This window comes from Pseudophryne corroboree, chromosome 1, assembly GCF_028390025.1.
Source record: "Pseudophryne corroboree isolate aPseCor3 chromosome 1, aPseCor3.hap2, whole genome shotgun sequence".
Lineage (NCBI taxonomy): Eukaryota > Metazoa > Chordata > Amphibia > Anura > Myobatrachidae > Pseudophryne > Pseudophryne corroboree.
Genome location: NC_086444.1, coordinates 366,795,516 through 366,813,910, shown reverse-complemented (window position 1 = coordinate 366,813,910; position 18,395 = coordinate 366,795,516). Strand labels below are relative to the sequence as shown.

General features: G+C 47.6%; 1 protein-coding gene across 6 annotated transcripts in view; it reads right to left on the bottom strand.

The window, feature by feature from the left end:
- The window catches only part of CABIN1 (calcineurin binding protein 1), a 459,275-nt gene that overhangs the window by 376,121 nt on the left and 64,759 nt on the right, over positions 1 to 18,395 (bottom strand). For all 6 annotated transcript variants that reach the window (XM_063913010.1, XM_063913005.1, XM_063913009.1 and 3 more), the window contains one exon: positions 10,565 to 10,698. In XM_063913010.1, coding sequence (XP_063769080.1) covers positions 10,565 to 10,698 — 134 coding nt within the window. The remainder of the gene's footprint in view (positions 1 to 10,564; positions 10,699 to 18,395) is intronic.

Genomic DNA, 18,395 nt, shown 5'->3' with positions numbered 1-18,395 from the left:
ACAGGATAAATAGCGAGTCAGTTTTCCTGACTCCAGCCGTCCTGGAAACATATACTTTTCAGGGCCCTGACTACGTCCAGTAACTTGGAATCCTCCAAGTCCCAAGTAGCCGCAGGCACCACAACAGGTTGGTTCACATGAAAAACTGATACCACCTTAGGAAGGAATTGGGAACGAGTCCTCAATTCCGCCTTAGCCATATAAAATACAGATAAGGGCTTTTGTATGACAAAGCCGCCAATTCTGATACACGCCTGGCCGACGCCAAGGCCCACAGCATGACCACTTTCCACGTGAGGTATTGTAGCTCCATGGATTTAAGTGGCTCAACCCAATGCGACTTCAGGAAATCCAACACCACGTTAAGATCCCACAGTGCCACTTGAGGCACAAACGGGGGCTGACTATGCAGCACTCCCTTAACAAAAGTCTGAACTTCAGGCAGTGAAGCCAGTTCTATTTTGGAAGAAAATCGATAGAGCCGAAATCTGGACCTTAATGGAACCCAATTTTAGGCCCATAGTCACCTCTGACTGTAGGAAGTGCAGAAATCGACCTAGCTGAAATTTCTCCTTTGGGGCCTTCCTGGCCTCACAGCACGCAACATATTTCCGCCATATGCGGTGATAATGGTTTGCGTTCACTTCTGTCCTAGCTTTAAATAGCGTAGGGATAACTTCCTCCGGAATGCCCTTTTCCTTCAGGATCCGGCGTTCAACCGCCAGGCCGTCAAACGCAGCCGCGGTATGTCTTGGAACAGACAGGCCCCCTGCTGCAGCAGGTCCTGTCTGAGCGGCAGAGGCCATGGGTCCTCTGAGATCATTTCTTGGAGTTCTGGGTACCAAGCTCTTTTTGGCCAACCCGGAACAATGAGTATAGGGGGTAATTCCAAGTTGATCGCAGCAGGAAATTTTTTAGCAGTTGGGCAAAACCATGTGCACTGCAGGGGGGGCAGATATAACATGTGCAGAGAGAGTTAGATTTGGGTGGGTTATTTTGTTTCTGTGCAGGGTAAATACTGGCTGCTTTATTATTACACTGCAATTTAGATTGCAGATTGAACTCACCACACTCAAATCTATCTCTCTCTGCACATGTTATATCTGCCTCCCCTGCAGTGCACATGGTTTTGCCCAACTGCTAAAAAATTTCCTGCTGCGATCAACTTGGAATTACCCCCATAGTTCTTACTCCTCTCCTTCTTATTATTCTCATTACCCTGGGTATGAGAGGCAGAGAAGGGAACACATACACCGACTGGTACACCCACGGTGTTACCAGAGCGTCCACAGCTATCGCCTGAGGGTCCCTTGACCTGGCGCAATATCTTTGTAGCTGTTTGTTGAGGCGGAACGCCATTATGTCCACCTGTGGCCTTTCCCAACGGTGTACAATCATTTGGAAGACTTCTGGATGAAGTCCCCACTCTCCCGGTTGGAGGTCGTGTCTTCTGAGAAAGTCTGCTTCTCAGTTGTCCACTCCGGGAATGAACACTGCTGACAGTGCTAACACATGATTTTCCGCCCATCGGAGAATCCTTGTGGCTTCTGCCATCGCCATCCTGCTTCTTGTGCCGCCCTGTCGGTTTACATGAGCGACCGCCGTGATGTTGTCCGACTGGATCAGCACCGGCCGGTGTTGAAGCAGGGTCTAGCCTGACTTAGGGCATTGTAAATGGCCCTTAGTTCCAGAATATTTATGTGTAGGGAAGTCTCCTGACTTTTCCATAGCCTTGGAAGTCTCTTCCCTGTGTGACTGCCCCCCAGCCTCGAAGGCTGGCATCCGTTGTCACCAGGACCCAGTCCTGTATGCCGAATCTGCGGCCCCCTAGAAGATGAGCACTCTGCAGCCACCACAACAGCGACACCCTGGCCCTTGGAGACAGGGTTATCCGCCGATGCATCTGAAGATGCGACCCGGACCACTTGTCCCACAGATCCCACTGGAAGATCCTTGCATGGAACCTGGCGAATGGAATTTCTTCCTTCGTAAGAAGCTACCATCTTTCCCAGGGCTCGCGTGCATTGATGCACCGACACCTGTATCTGTATTAGGAGGTCTCTGTCTAGAGACGACAACCCTTTTTATCCTGTTCTGTATCCAGAACCATACCCAGGAACAGTAGACGCATCGTAGGAACCAGCTGCGACTTTGGAATATTCAGAAACCAGCCGTGCTGTTGTAGCACTTCCCGAGATAGTGCTACTCCGACGTACAACTGCTGGACCTCGCCTTTATAAGGAGATCGTCCAAGTACGGGATAATTATTTCGGCCATTACCTTGGTAAATACCCTCGGTGCCGGGGACAGACCAACGGCAACATCTGGAATTGGTAATGACAAGCCTGTACCACAATTTTGAGGTACTCCTGGTGAAGAGGGTAAATAGGGACATGCAGGTAAGCATCCTTGATGTCCAGTGATACCCTGAAATTCTCCAGGCTTGCAATAATCGCCCTGAGCGATTCCATTTTGAACTTGAACCTTCGTATATAAGTGTTCAAGGCTTTCAATTTTAGAATGGGTCTCACCGAACCGTTTGGTTTCGGTACCACAACATTTTGGAATAGTAACCCCCGCCTTGTTGAAGGAGGGGTACCTTGATTTCACCTGCTGGAAGTACAGCTTGTGAATTGCCGCCAGTACTACCTTTCTCCGAGGCAGCAGGCAAGGCTGATGTGAGGTAACGGCGAGGGGGAGTCGCCTCGAACTCCAGCCTGTATCCCTGTGATACTATTTGCAGAACCTAGGGATCCACCTGTGGGCAAGCCCACTGGTCCCTGAAGTTCCCGAGACGCGCCCCTACCGCACCTGTCTCCACCTGTGGAGCCCCAGCATCATGCGGTGGACTCAGAGGAAGCGGGGGAAGATTTTTGATCCCGGGAACTGGCTGCTGGTGCAGCTTTTTCCTTCTTCCCTCGTCTCTGTGCAGAAAGGAAGCGCCTTTGACCCGCTTGCTTTTCTGAAGCCGAAAGGACTGTACCTGAAAATACGGTGCTTTCTTAGGCTGTGAGGAAACCTGAGGTAAAAAAAATTTCTTCCCAGCTGTTGCTGTGGATACGAGGTCCCAGAGACCATCCCCAAACAATTCCTCACCCTTATAAAGGCAGAATCTCCATGTGCCTTTTACAGGCAGCATCACCTGTCCACTGCCGGGTTTCTAATACCCTCCTGGCAGAATGGACATTATATTAATTCTGGATGCCAGCCGGCAAATATCCCTCTGTGCATCCTTTATATATAAGACGACGTCTTTAATATGCTCTATGTTAGCAAAATATTATCCCTGTCTTAGAGTATTAATATTATCTGACAGGGTATCAGACCACGCTGCAGCCGCACTATTTATGCTGAGGCAATTGCAGGTCTCAGTATATAACCTGAGTGTGTATATACAGACTTCAGGATAGCCTCCTGCGTTTCATCAGCAGGCTCCTTCAAGGTGGCCGTATCCTAAGACGGCAGTGCCACCTTTTTTGACAAACGTGTGAGCGCCTTATCCACCCTAAGGGATATCTCCCAACGTGACCTATCCTCTGGCGGGAAAGGGTACGCCATCAGTAACTTTTTAGAAATTACCAGTTTCTTATCGGGGGAACCCACGCTTCTTTACACACTTCATTCATTCATCTGATGGGGGAACAAAACACTGGCTGCTTTTTCTCCCCAAAAATAAAACCCCTTTTATGTGGTACTTGGGTTCATGTCAGAAATGCGTAACACATTTTTTATTGCCGAGATCATGTAACGGATGTTCCTAGTGGATTGTGTATATGTCTCAACCTCGTCGACACTGGAGTCAGACTCCGTGTCGACATCTGTGTCTGCCATCTGAGGTAACGGGCGTTTTTCTGAGCCCCTGATGGCCTTTGAGACGCCTGGGCAGGCGCGGGCTGAGAAGCCGTCTGTCCCACAGCTGTTACGTCATCCAGCCTTTTATGTAAGGAGTTGACATTGTCGGTTAATACTTTCCACCTATCCATCCACTCAGGTGTCGGCCCCACATGGGGCGACATCCCATTTATCGGCCTCTGCTCCGCCTCCACGTAACCTTCCTCATCCAACATGTCGACACAGCCGTACCGACACACCGCACACACACAGGGAATGCTCTGACTGAGGACAGGACCCCACAAAGTCCTTTGGGGAGACAGAGAGAGAGTATGCCAGCACACACCAGAGCGCTATATAATGCAGAGATTAACACTATAACTGAGTGATTTTTCCCCCAATAGCTGCTTGTATACATATATTGCGCCTAAATTTAGTGCCCCCCCCCCCCCTCTCTTTTTAACCCTTTGAGCCTGAAAACTACAGGGGAGAGCCTGGGGAGCTTTCTTCCAGCTGCACTGTGAAGAGAAAATGGCCCCAGTGTGCTGAGGGAGATAGCTCCGCCCCTTTTTCGCGGACTTTTCTCCCGCTTTTTTATGGAATCTGGCAGGGGTATTTATCACATATATAGCCTCTGGGGCTATATATTGTGATTATTTGCCAGCCAAGGTGTCTTATATTGCCCCCAAGCGCCCTGCACCCATCAGTGACCGGAGTGTGAGGTGTACATGAGGAGCAATGGCGCACAGCTGCAGTGCTGTGCGCTACCTTGGTGAAGACCGAAGTCTTCTGCCGCCGATTTTCCGGACTCTTCATGCTTCTGGCTCTGTAAGAGGGACGGCGGCGCGGCTCCGGGAACGAACACCAAGGTCGGGTCCTGCGGTCGATCCCTCTGGAGCTAATGGTGTCCAGTAGCCTAAGAAGCCCAAACTACCACCTGTTAGGTAGGTTCGCTTCTTCTCCCCTTAGTCCCTCGCTGCAGTGAGTCTGTTGCCAGCAGATCTCACTGTAAAATAAAAAACCTAAATATACTTTCTTTCTAGGAGCTCAGGAGAGCCCCTAGTGTGCATCCAGCTCAGCCGGGCACAGAAATCTAACTGAGGTCTGGAGGAGGGTCTTAGTGGGAGGAGCCAGTGCACACCAGGTAGTCCTAAAGCTTTCTTTAGTTGTGCCCAGTCTCCTGCGGAGCCGCTAATCCCCATGGTCCTTACGGAGTCCCAGCATCCACTTAGGACATCAGAGAAACTTAGGATATACGAAACTCTACGGACTAGGAGAAAAAGATTTACCGGTAGGTTTAAAATCTTATTTTCTCTTACGTCCTAGAGGATGCTGGGGACTCCGTAAGGACCATGGGGATTATACCAAAGCTCCCAAATGGGCGGGAGAGTGCGGATGACTCTGCAGCACCGATTGAGCAAACATGAGGTCCTCCTCAGCCAGGGTATCAAACTTGTAGAATTTTTGCTTGAACCCGACCAAGTAGCAGCTCGGCACAGCTGTAATGCCGAGACCCCTCGGGCAGCCGCCCAAGAAGAGCCCACCTTCCTGGTGGAATGGACCTTTATTGATTTTGGTAACGGCAATCCAGCCGTAGAATGAGCCTGCTGAATCGTGTTACAGATCCAGCGAGCAATAGTCTGCTTGGAAGCAGAAGCGCCAACCTTGTTGGCTGCATACAGGATATACAGTGCTTCTGTTTTCCTGACCCTAGCCGTTCTGGCCACGTAAATTTTCAAAGCCCTGACCACATCGAGGGACTCGGAATCCTCCAAGTCTCGCGTAGCCACAGACACCACAATAGGTTGGTTCATATGAAAAGACGAAACCACCTTAGGCAAGAATTGAGGACGGGTCCGCAATTCCGCTCTATCCATATGGAAAACCAGATAGGGGCTTTTATGAGACAAAGCCGCCAACTCCGAAACTCGCCTAGCCGAAGCCAAGGCTAACAACATGACCACTTTCCAAGTGAGATATTTTAACTCCACCACTTTAAGTGGTTCAAACCAGTGTGACTTAAGGAAACTCAACACCACGTTAAGGTCCCAAGGCGCCACCGGAGGTACAAAAGGAGGCTGAATATGCAGCACTCCCTTCACAAAAGTCTGTACTTCTGGGAGAGAAGCTAATTCCTTCTGAAAGAAAATGGATAGGGCCGAAATCTGAACCTTAATGGAGCCTAATTTTAGGCCCAAATTCACTCCAGTCTGTAGGAAGTGAAGGAAACGGCACAGATGGAATTCTTCCGTAGGAGCATTCCTGGCCTCACACCAAGAAACATATTTTCGCCATATACGGTGATAATGCTTAGCTGTCACGTCCTTCCTAGCCTTTATCAGAGTAGGAATGACCTCATCCGGAATGCCCTTTTCCGCTAGGATCCGGCGTTCAACCGCCATGCCGTCAAACGCAGCCGCGGTAAGTCTTGGAACAGACAGGGCCCCTGTTGTAACAGGTCCTGTCTTAGAGGAAGAGGCCACGGATCTTTTGTGAGCATTTCCTGCAGATCCGGATACCAGGCCCTTCGTGGTCAATCTGGAACAATGAGAATTGTCTGTACTCCTCTTTTTCTTATTATTCTCAACACCTTGGGGATGAGAGGAAGAGGAGGAAACACATAGACCGACTGGAACACCCACGGTGTAACAAGGGCGTCCACTGCCCCCGCCTGAGGGTCTCTTGACCTGGTGCAATACCTCTGTAGGTTTTTGTTGAGGCGGGACGCCATCATGTCTATCTGGGGCAGTCCCCACTGACTTGCAATCTGTGCGAAGACTTCCTGATGAAATCCCCACTCCCCTGGATGTAGATCGTGTCTGCTGAGGAAGTCTGCTTCCCAGTTGTCCACTCCCGGAATGAACACTGCTGACAGTGCGCCTACATGATTTTCCGCCCAGTGAAGAATCCTGGTGGCTTCCGCCATTGCCACTCTGCTCCTTGTGCCGCCTTGGCGGTTTACATGAGCCACTGCGGTGATGTTGTCTAACTGGATCAGAACCGGTAGGTCGCGAAGCAAAGTCTCCGCTTGACGAAGGGCGTTGTATATGGCCCTCAGCTCCAGTACGTTGATGTGAAGTCTCTTGACTTGACCAAAGACCTTGGAAGTTTCTTCCTTGTGTGACTGCTCCCCAACCTCGGAGGCTTGCGTCCGTGGTTACCAGAATGGCGAACCTGCGACCCTCTAGAAGGTGAGCACTCTGTAGCCACCACAGGAGAGACACCCTGGCCCTGGGGGACAGGGTGATCAACTGATGAATCTGTAGATGTGACCCGGACCACTTGTCCAGTAGGTCCCATTCGAAGGTCCTCGCATGGAACCTGCCGAAGGGAATGGCCTCGTAAGATGCCACCATCTTTCCCAGGACTCGAGTGCAGTGATGCACTGACACCTGTTGTGGCCTCAATAGGTCCTTGACCAGAGTCATAAGTTCCTGGGCCTTTCTATCGGAAGATAAACCCTTTTCTGGTCTGTATCCAGAATCATGCCTAAGAAGGTCAAACGAGTCGTAGGAACTAACTGTGACTTCGGGATATTGAGAATCCAGCCGTGTTGCTGTAACACCTTCAGTGAAAGTGACACGCTGTTCAACAACTGCTCTCGTGATCTCGCTTTTATGAGGAGATCGTCCAAGTACGGGATAATTGTGACACCCTGCTTGCGCAGGAGCACCATCATTTCCGCCATTACCTTGGTGAAAATCCTCGGGGCCGTGGAAAGCCCAAACGGCAAGGTCTGAAATTGGTAATGACAATCCTGTACCGCAAATCTCAGGTACGCCTGATGAGGAGGATATATGGGAACATGAAGGTATGCATCCTGTATGTCCAAGGATACCATAAAATCCCCCCCTTCTAGGCTGGCGATGACCGCTCTGAGCGATTCCATCTTGAATTTGAACCTTTTCAAGTATAGGTTCAAGGATTTTAAATTTAAAATGGGTCTGACCGAACCGTCCGGTTTCGGGACTACAAATAGGGTTGAGTAATACCCCCTCCCTTGTTGAAGCAGGGGAAGTTTGACCACCACCTGTTGAAGACACAATTTGTGAATTGCATTTAAAACTATCTCCCTTTCTGGGGGAGAAGCAGGTAGGGCCGATTTGAAAAACCGGACGAGGAGGCACCTCTTCGAATTCCAGCTTGTAACCCTGGGAAACAATTTCTATTGCCCAGGGATCCACCTGTGAGTGAACCCAGATGTAGCTGAAAAGTCAAAGACGTGCCCCCACTGGGGCGAACTCCTCAGCGGAGCCCCAGCGTCATGCGGTGGATTTTGTAGAGGCCGGGGAGGACTTCTGCTCCTGGGAACTAGCTGTGGTTGGCAGCTTTTTTCCTCTGCCCTTACCTCTTGCAAGAAAGGACGATCCTCGTACTCTCTTGTTTTTATTTGACTGAAAGGACTGCATTTGATAATGTGGCGCTTTCTTAGGCTGTGAGGGAATACAAGGCAAAAAATTTGATTTTCCTGCCGTAGCTGTAGAGACCAGGTCCGAGAGACCTTCCCCAAACTATTCCTCACCCCTGTAAGGTAAAACCTCCATATGCATCACCAGTCCATTGTCGGGTCCATAGGACTCGTCTAGCAGAAATCGACATAGCGTTGACTCTAGAACCCAGTAGGCCAATGTCTCTTTGAGCATCTCTCATATATAAGACAGCATCTTTAATATGACCCAGGGTCAATAAAATGGTATCCTTATCCAGGGTATCAAATTCCGCTGATAAGGTATCTGTCCACGCTGCTACAGCGCTACAAACCCAAGCCGACGCTATTGCCGGTCTGAGTAAGGTACCAGAATGTGTGTAAATGGACTTTAAGGTAGCCTCCTGCTTGCGATCAGCAGGATCCCTGAGGGTAGCCGTATCTTGGGATGGCAGTGCTACCTTTTTGGATACGCGTGTCAACGCTTTGTCTACCCTTTGGGAGGATTCCCACCGTATCCTGTCCTTAGTCGGGAAAGGATACGCCATAAGAATCCTTTTGGGAATCTGCAGTTTTTTGTCTGGAGATTCCCAAGCTTTTTCAAATAACTCGTTCAGCTCATGAGAAGGGGGAAAGGTTACCTCAGGTCTCTTTTCCTTATACATGTGTACCCTTGTGTCAGGGACAGGGAGTTCCTCTGTGATATGCAAAACATCCTTTATTGCAATAATCATATATTGAATACTTTTAGCCAATTTTGGCTGTAACTTCGCATCATCGTAGTAGACACTGGAGTCAGAATCCGTGTCTGTATTAGTGTCTACTATTTGGGATAGTGGGCGCTTTTGAGATCCCGAGGGTCTCTGCGACATAGGGGCAGGCAGGGCTTGACTCTCTGCATAAACCCTGGACTCAGCTTTGTCCAACCTTTTGTGCAATAAATTCACATTAGCACTTAAAACATTCCACATATCCACCCAGTCAGGTGTCGGCATTGCCGACGGAGACACCACCTTCATTTGCTCCACCTCCTCGAAAGGAAAGCCTTCTACCTCAGACATGCCGACACACGCGTACCGACACACCACACACTCAGGGAATCCTCTTATCTGAAGATAGTTCCCCGACAAGGCCCTTTGGAGAGACAGAGAGCGAGTATGCCAGCACACACCCAGCGCTAATGACCCAGGAAAAAAACACAATACAGTATGTTTACCCAGATAGCGCATAAGGCAGCCTGGATTTTTTTTTTCTTCCCAGTAATTTGTAATCTGAACCCATCATATGCTGGTTCACTCCAACATGGGAGATACTGACAGAGCGTGATGTGATTCCTCCTCTGAGAAGGAGCGTTGTCTCCTAATTTTGACGGCAGTGAGAGAGATCTGCTTCACAGAAGCGCACTTTAGCCCAAACCAGGACCAGCCAGCGGTGTACATACAGTGCTCCGTGCACCAGTGCAGAATCAGAACATTGATTCAAACTAGATAATTGCATTCACTGCACATCGTGTATCCAATGATCCATCCTGGGGACGCCGGGTGATTACAGCCTGTGAAGTTGCCGCAACCTGCATTCTTGCGGTGTGTATCTCGCACACAGCTGGGAAGATGTGGCAGTGACATGAGAAGACATGAATGCCGTGTCTGCACAGAGGGAGGAGTAGCGGGTTCCACCCTCTGCATCTGTTCCTCTGAATTCTTCTGCTGTCATTTTCTTGTTAAAAAGTTTACCTAAGTCAAATGTTTTATTCAGTAATGAAGAAGTTACTCTCTCTGCAGGATGGGGATTTTTAAGAGAAAGGAGCATAAAACACTTAAGGTTTAAATTGTTTTAAAGAGGCCATGTCCTAAAGTAGGCTCTATACCCCATGGTCTGGTGTCCTACTATTGATTCCAAAAAAAAAAAAAAATGTATAAAAATGATTTCACTGAACATGCACTTTCTTCCCACATATTTAACTATTATGTCCATTTATGAATTCAGGCTGCAGGAAGGGAGGGCTAGTTTACTTGCATGCCCCTGTCAGGATTATGGTAGTTGGGATCCCGGGGTTGGTAATCTGACTAACGGCATTCTAACTGCCGACATCCCGTACTCGACCCCTTCCACATTATTATTATTTTTTTCATTTTAGTTTTTTTAACCTGGAGGTCTAGTTTAGTGAGAGTAGGACATCTCTCCAGCACACAAATACTATGGACTTCGCTATAGAAACCCAGTTATAAATGGCTTCAATATCACTATTATTCATTTAGAAGAACAAGCTTTGTCTAAAAAGAAGAATGTGATGATTTTTGCACTAACCTGATTCCGTGAATGTAGTGGAATCGAAAGACATTACAAGATCACCATCTGGGAATTGCTCCTGTTTTAGGTCAGTCTGCATTTCATAGTTGCCAAAGGAATCCTCATCTTCCTCAGAGTCAGATTTACGAAGCCTGGAGGACACACAAGCAGGGACGTGTGATGAGGTAAATGGCTGAGGAGGCACAGGCTAGTACCAAAGATATCAGAGATCATTAACGTATATCAAAGAGATCAAAGATTCTACTGGCAAGTCTCACGTAACTGATAAAATAATAGCTAAAATTTTCCATTCTTTTTATATGGATTTATATCATTTAACATCTCATCGTTCTCTCAGTGAACGGTCGGTACATGATACTGCAGTAAAAGACTTTCTGGAAGAGATTGATTTCCCTGCACCCCCTGAAGACGTTGCTTTAGCTTTGGAGGAGCTCTTTATGGAGGGCGAGCTCTTATCTGCTCTAAAGACCTCTCCTTCAGGTAAAAGTCCAGGCCCCGATGGCTTCCCCATAACGTACTATAAAATGTTTCAAGATAGGCTTCTGCCTCTGCTACTCCGCGCATGCAACACTGTTTCTTTGGAATCCCCTTTTTCCAACCAATCCCTGGCAGCACGCATCAAAGTCATGCCGAAGGGCAGCAAAGATCTGTCTCTGCCGTCTAGTTATCGCCCAATCTCCCTATTAAAGTTGATATAAAGTTATAAGTGAAATTTATGGCCAACCGTCTAAATTAATTAATCCCACAGATTATTCATCCTGATCAAGTTGGCTTCGTTCTGGGGAGAGAGGCTAGGGACAATGCTATAAGGGTGATTGACCTGACAGTTCATGCCCAATCTGTCAAGGCTCCCATGATGCGCCTTTCAATGGACGCTGAAAAAGCTTTTGACCGGGTAGATTGGTCCTTTATGGAAGAAGTACTGCGACATCTGGGTCTTGGCGATGCCTTCCTACAAAAAATTCTTGCATTATATCGAGGCCCCTTGGCACAGGTTAGAATTAATGGTCTGCTCTCTGACATAGTTACTATCTCAAATGGGACCCGACAGGGCTGCCTGCTATCGCCACTGATATTAGTCATTTGCATGGAGGCACTAGCTAGAGCCATTACAAAGAACCCTGATATTACTGGACTCGCAGTAGGTGATACTGAACATCGCATAGCACTCTTTGAAGATGACCTCTTGGCAGTTATCACAAAACCTGTGATATCATTGCCCAATCTGATGAGGGAATTATCACGTTTCGGGACGTTATCTAACTTTAAGATCAACTATGCTAAATCAATGGCCCTAAATATTTCTCTTTCTAGTTCATTAGCCACGTCTTTAAAGAATGTTTCCTTTTATTTGTCATCCTGCTCACATCAAATACCTAGGCATCCTAATCCCATATTCTCTTTCTACGACAGGGACAATTAACCACGTTCCTTTGTTACGGAAGTTACGTCAGGAAACGGCACAATGGCTTAGACAGAAGAAGTTCTCCTGGTTAGACCGAATGAATATTTTTAAAATTAACATATTGCTCAGGTTGTTATATTTATTGCAGACCATCCCATTAAAACGTCCCCCCAGTTCTTGGCCGAAGCACACAAGGCAATTAGTCATTTTGTCTGGGGTGGCAGGAAGCCTAGACTTAAGCACTGCAATTTGTTTCGTAAGAGAGCCCAGGAAGGCCAACAGTTACCTATGATCTCAGCTTATTACCGGGCGACGATCCTTCATAGGATCTTGGATTGTTCGAGACCGGATTCTAGCTCAAAACAATGGAGGACTTGGAGGGGTGGTCTTCGGGTCTATGTCTACAAGCTTTACCCTGGCTTAAGACCGTAAGTCACTCCTCACATTTAACAGTTGGTCCCGCCCTGGCTCTCTGGTTACTGCTACGCAACAAATTCGGAATCTCCTACCGAAAAACCCTGCTTCCTCCTGTTTCTTAATAATCCGCCGTTTTTGCCGGGAACCAAGGAATTAGTAGCTTCTAGGTGGAGACGGGTGGGCATGACCAGACTAGTCCACTTGGTTTCGGACGGAAAGATTAAATCTTTACGGGAACTCATAGAATTTATGGATATTCCGGTGTCGACTTTTGATTTTATCTTCAGATTCGCCACTTCATATCATCTCATCGCAACACTTTGGATCTAATGAGTGATATCACACCCTTCGAAGGTATGTGCTCCCAATCTTCAGCGCCAACTCATGTTATATCCGGTATTTATAAGATCTTGATACATGGTAATTTTCCTGACATGTAAGGCATGGTATACCAATCTTAATCCTCAAGGGATTTATATCAATTGGGACAAACATTGTGAGGTTAAGACACGTTGTTCTACAAGCTTGGAAGTGGTTGAAACGCAATACAAACTTCTCACTAGGTGGTACCGTTGTACTCCCCTCCTACACAAGTTTTTCCCCCTCTGTTTCTCCCTTATGTTGGCGATGTGGTGGTGATAAGGTACTCTGGTTCACATTTGGTGGGACTGCCCCCCCAATCGCTCCCTTTTGGGATAAAGTCATTAAACTCTCTACTGACATCCTGGGATTTCAAACTCCTACTGAACTAGATTTCTGGCTACTTTTCTATACCAATATTCCATTCACGAAATATAAACAATCTCTTCTTAAACACCTTAATAATGCAGCAAGAGCTGTGATCTCAAGATCCGCCCACGATTTGGGAATGGTTTCAAAGAATAGAGTTTTATAGGACCATGGAAGACATATATTATTCCGCTATGGAGAAGCAGTTGGACTATAATGTTACTTGGTTCTCCTGGCTAGAATTTAAGACTACCTCATCCTATAAGGATCTGATACCACCAAGCAGTATCTAATACTGCTTACAGTACCTTCCTCAGTTCATAAATCGCCCGACGAAAGCGACTACTAATTGACACTATTGGACTGTCCACCTCCTTCCCTAACCTTCCTTCTTTTCCTAGCTTTTCCCTTCCCCTAACCCTTGTCATAATTTTTTATTTCTTTTTTTTTGTTATAAGTTCTATTTGAATTTATATTGGCCACTTAAGGGAGGAAAATCTACTGGACCACTGCACCAACATATGTTATTTTCTTTTGTATGATCGACTGTTATCTGCCAGATTGTATAGATATTGTCACTTTGGTATACTATACTTCTTCCTTTTGTTTGTCTATCATATTGATTTCACTATATGCCTGTAATGACCGTACCTTTTTTTTTTTAACAACTAAAATAAAGTATATTAAAAAAAAAAAAAAAAAAAAAGGATAGGCACAAAATGTATTAAGAAAATAAGTTAGGTGCATTGTTTCTAAGCATACATATGTTTGCAGGTGCCAGTATATAAACCTGGCAGTAACTATTCTCCTACAGCAGGGAAATGCTGTTACTGTGCAGCTGTATCCACCAAATGTCCAATATCTAGAACTTCAGTTTCTGTTACATTATTACTAAATAGACAGTAACCCACTATCTTATCTGCAGACATGAATGTATCAGCCATTATCTCATTTTAAAAACGAAAAATATATTTTTTCTTTAAACATAGAAAGAGTAGAAGCTTTATGGCTCTATTTTTTAAGGAAACATTGTTTTGCATTTGTTTTATTTTCAACCAATCAGGTCTCAGATTATTAAAAATAAGAATTTACTCACCGGTAATTCTATTTCTCGTAGTCCGTAGTGGATGCTGGGTACTCCGTAAGGACCATGGGGAATAGACGGGCTCCGCAGGAGACTGGGCACTCTTTAAAAAAAGATTAGGTACTATATCTGGTGTGCACTGGCTCCTCCCTCTATGCCCCTCCTCCAGACCTCAGTTAGGGAAACTGTGCCCGGAAGAGCTGACATTACTAGGAAAGGATTTGGAATCCAGGGTAAGACTCATACCAGCAACACCAATCACACCGTACAACTTGTGATAACTATACCCAGTTAACAGTATGAACAACAGCTGAGCCTCATTCAACAGATGGCTCAGAACAATAACCCTATAGTTAAGCAATAACTATATACAAGTATTGCAGAAGTCCGCACTTGGGACGGGCTCCCAGCATCCACTACGGACTACGAGAAATAGAATTACCGGTGAGTAAATTCTTATTTTCTCTGACGTCCTAGTGGATGCTGGGTACTCCGTAAGGACCATGGGGATTATACCAAAGCTCCCAAACGGGCGGGAGAGTGCGGATGACTCTGCAGCACCGAATGAGCAAACTCAAGGTCCTCCTCAGCCAGGGTATCAAACTTGTAGAATTTTGCAAACGTGTTTGATCCCGACCAGATAGCAGCTCGGCAAAGTTGTAAAGCCGAGACCCCTCGGGCAGCCGCCCAAGAAGAGCCCACCTTCCTCGTGGAATGGGCTTTTACTGATTTAGGATGTGGCAGTCCAGCCGCAGAATGTGCAAGTTGAATCGTGCTACAGATCCAGCGAGCAATAGTCTGCTTAGAAGCAGGAGCACCCAGCTTGTTGGGTGCATGCAGGATAAACAGCGAGTCAGTTTTTCTGACTCTAGCCGTCCTGGAAACATAGATTTTCAGGGCCCGGACTACGTCCAGCAACTTGGAAGCCTCAAAGTCCCGAGTAGCCGCAGGCACCACAATAGGTTGGTTCAAATGAAATGCTGATAACACCTTAGGGAGAAATTGGGGACGAGTCCTCAATTCTGCCCTATCCATATGGAAGATCAGATAGGGGCTTTTACATGACAAAGCCGCCAATTCTGACACACGCCTAGCCGAAACCAAGGCCAAAAGCATGACCACTTTCCACGTGAGATACTTCAACTCCACGGTCTGAAGTGGCTCAAACCAGTGTGATTTTAGGAAATCCAACACAACGTTGAGATCCCAAGGTGCCACTGGAGGCACAAAAGGGGGCTGAATATGCAGCACTCCCTTAACAAACGTCTGAACTTCAGGCAGTGAAGCCAGTTCTTTTTGAAAGAAAATAGACAGGGCCGAAATCTGGACTTTTATGGAACCCAATTTTAGGCCCATAGTCACTCCTGACTGTAGGAAGTGCAGAAATCGACCCAGCTGAAATTCCTCTGTTGGGGCCTTCATAGCCTCACACCAAGCAACATATTTTCGCCATATGCGGCGATAATGTTTTGCTGTCACATCCTTCCTAGCTTTTATCAGCGTAGGAATGACTTCAACCGGAATGCCCTTTTCCATCAGGATCCGGCGTTCAACCGCCATGCCGTCAAACGCAGCCGCGGTAAGTCTTGGAACAGACAGGGCCCCTGCTGCAGCAGGTCCTGTCGGAGCGGCAGAGGCCAAGGGTCCTCCGAGATCATTTCTTGTAGTTCCGGGTACCAAGTTCTTCTTGGCCAATCCGGAACGATGAGTATAGTTCTTACTCCTCTCTTTCTTATTATCCTCAGTACCTTTGGTATGAGAGGAAGAGGAGGGAACACATAAACCGATTGGTACACCCACGGTGTCACTAGAGCGTCCACAGCTATCGCCTGAGGGTCCCTTGACCTGGCGCAATATCTTTTTAGCTTTTTGTTGAGGCGGGACGCCATCATGTCCACCTGTGGCCTTTCCCAACGATTTACAATCAGCTGGAAGACTTCTTGATGAAGTCCCCACTCTCCCGGGTGGAGGTCGTGCCTGCTGAGGAAGTCTGCTTCCCAGTTGTCCACTCCCGGAATGAACACTGCTGACAGTGCTATCACGTGATTCTCCGCCCATCGGAGAATCCTTGTGGCTTCTGCCATTGCCATCCTGCTTCTTGTGCCGCCCTGTCGGTTTACATGGGCGACCGCCGTGATGTTGTCTGACTGAATCAGCACCGGCTGGTTTTGAAGCAGGGGTTTTGCTTGACTTAGGGCATTGTAAATGGCCCTTAGTTCCAGAATATTTATGTGTAGGGAAGTCTCCTGACTCGACCATTGTCCTTGGAAGTTTCTTCCCTGAGTGACTGCCCCCCAACCTCGGAGGCTTGCATCCGTGGTCACCAGGACCCAGTCCTGAATGCCGAATCTGCGGCCCTCGAGAAGATGAGCACTCTGCAGCCACCACAGCAGAGACACCCTGGCCCTCGGGGACAGAGTGATCAACCGATGCATCTGAAGATGCGATCCGGACCACTTGTCTAACAGATCCCACTGAAAGATCCTTGCATGGAAGCTGCCGAAGGAAATTGCTTCGTAAGAAGCTACCATCTTTCCCAGGACTCGCGTGCAGTGATGCACCGACACCTGTTTTGGTTTCAGGAGGTCTCTGACCAGAGATGACAACTCCTTGGCCTTCTCCTCCGGGAGAAACACCTTCTTCTGTTCTGTGTCCAGAATCATACCCAAGAACAGCAGATGCGTCGTAGGAACCAGCTGCGACTTTGGGATATTCAGAATCCAGCCATGCTGTTGTAGCACTTCCTGAGATAGTGCTACTCCGACCAACAACTGCTCCATGGACCTCGCCTTTATAAAGAGATCGTCCAAGTATGGGATAATTATAACTCCCTTCTTTCGAAGGAGTATCATCATTTCGGCCATTACCTTGGTAAATACCCTCGGTGCCGTGGACAGACCAAACGGCAACGTCTGGAAATTGGTAATGGCAGTCCTGTACCACAAATCGGAGGTACTCCTGGTGAGGTGGGTAAATGGGGACATGTAGGTAAGCATCCTTGATGTCCAGTGATACCATATAATCCCCCTCTTCCAGGCTTGCAATAACCACCCTGAGCGATTCCATTTTGAACTTGAACTTCCTTATATAAGTGCTCAAGGATTTCAAATTTAGAATGGGTCTCACCGAACCGTCTGGTTTCGGTACCACAAACATTGTGGAATAGTAACCCCGTCCCTGTTGAAGGAGGGGAACTTTGATTATCACCTGCTGGAGGTACAGCTTGTGAATTGCCGCCAGTACTACCTCCCTTTCCTTGGGAGTAGCTGGCAAGGCTGATTTGAGGTAACGGCCAGGGGGAGACGTCTCGAACTCCAGCTTGTATTCCTGAGATACCACTTGTAGAACCCAGAGATCCACCTGTGAACGAACCCACTGGTCGCTGAAGTTCCGGAGACGGGCCCCCACCGCACCTGGCTCCACCTGTGGAGCCCCAGCGTCATGCGGTGGACTTAGTGGAAGCAGGGGAGGATTCTTGTTCCTGGGAACTGGCTGTCTGGTGCAGCTTTTTCCCTCTACCCCTGCCTCTGGGCAGAAAGGACGCGCCTCTGACCCGCTTGCCTTTCTAAAGCCGAAAGGACTGTACTTGATAATACGGTGCTTTCTTAGGCTGTGAAGGAACCTGAGGTAAAAAAGTCGACTTCCCAGCTGTTGCTGTGGATACGAGGTCCGAGAGACCGTCCCCAAACAATTCCTCACCCTTATAAGGCAAAACCTCCATGTGCCTTTTAGAATCAGCATCACCTGTCCACTGCCGAGTCCATAAAACTCTCCTGGCAGAAATGGACATTGCATTAATTCTAGATGCCAGCCGGCAAATGTCCCTCTGTGCATCCCTCATATATAAGACTACGTCTTTAATATGCTCTATGGTTAGCAAAATAGTGTCCCTGTCAAGGGAATCAATGTTATCTGACAGGGAATCAGACCATGCTGCTGCAGCACTACACATCCATGCTGACGCAATAGCAGGTCTCAGTATAGTACCTGAGTGTGTATACACAGACTTCAGGATAGCCTCCTGCTTTCTATCTGCAGGCTCCTTTAAGGCGGCCGTATCCTGAGACGGCAGTGCCACCTTTTTTGATAAGCGTGTGAGCGCCTTGTCCACCCTAGGGGATGTCTCCCAGCGTAACCTATCCGTTGGCGGGAAAGGGTACGCCATTAGTAACCGCTTAGAAATCACTAGTTTC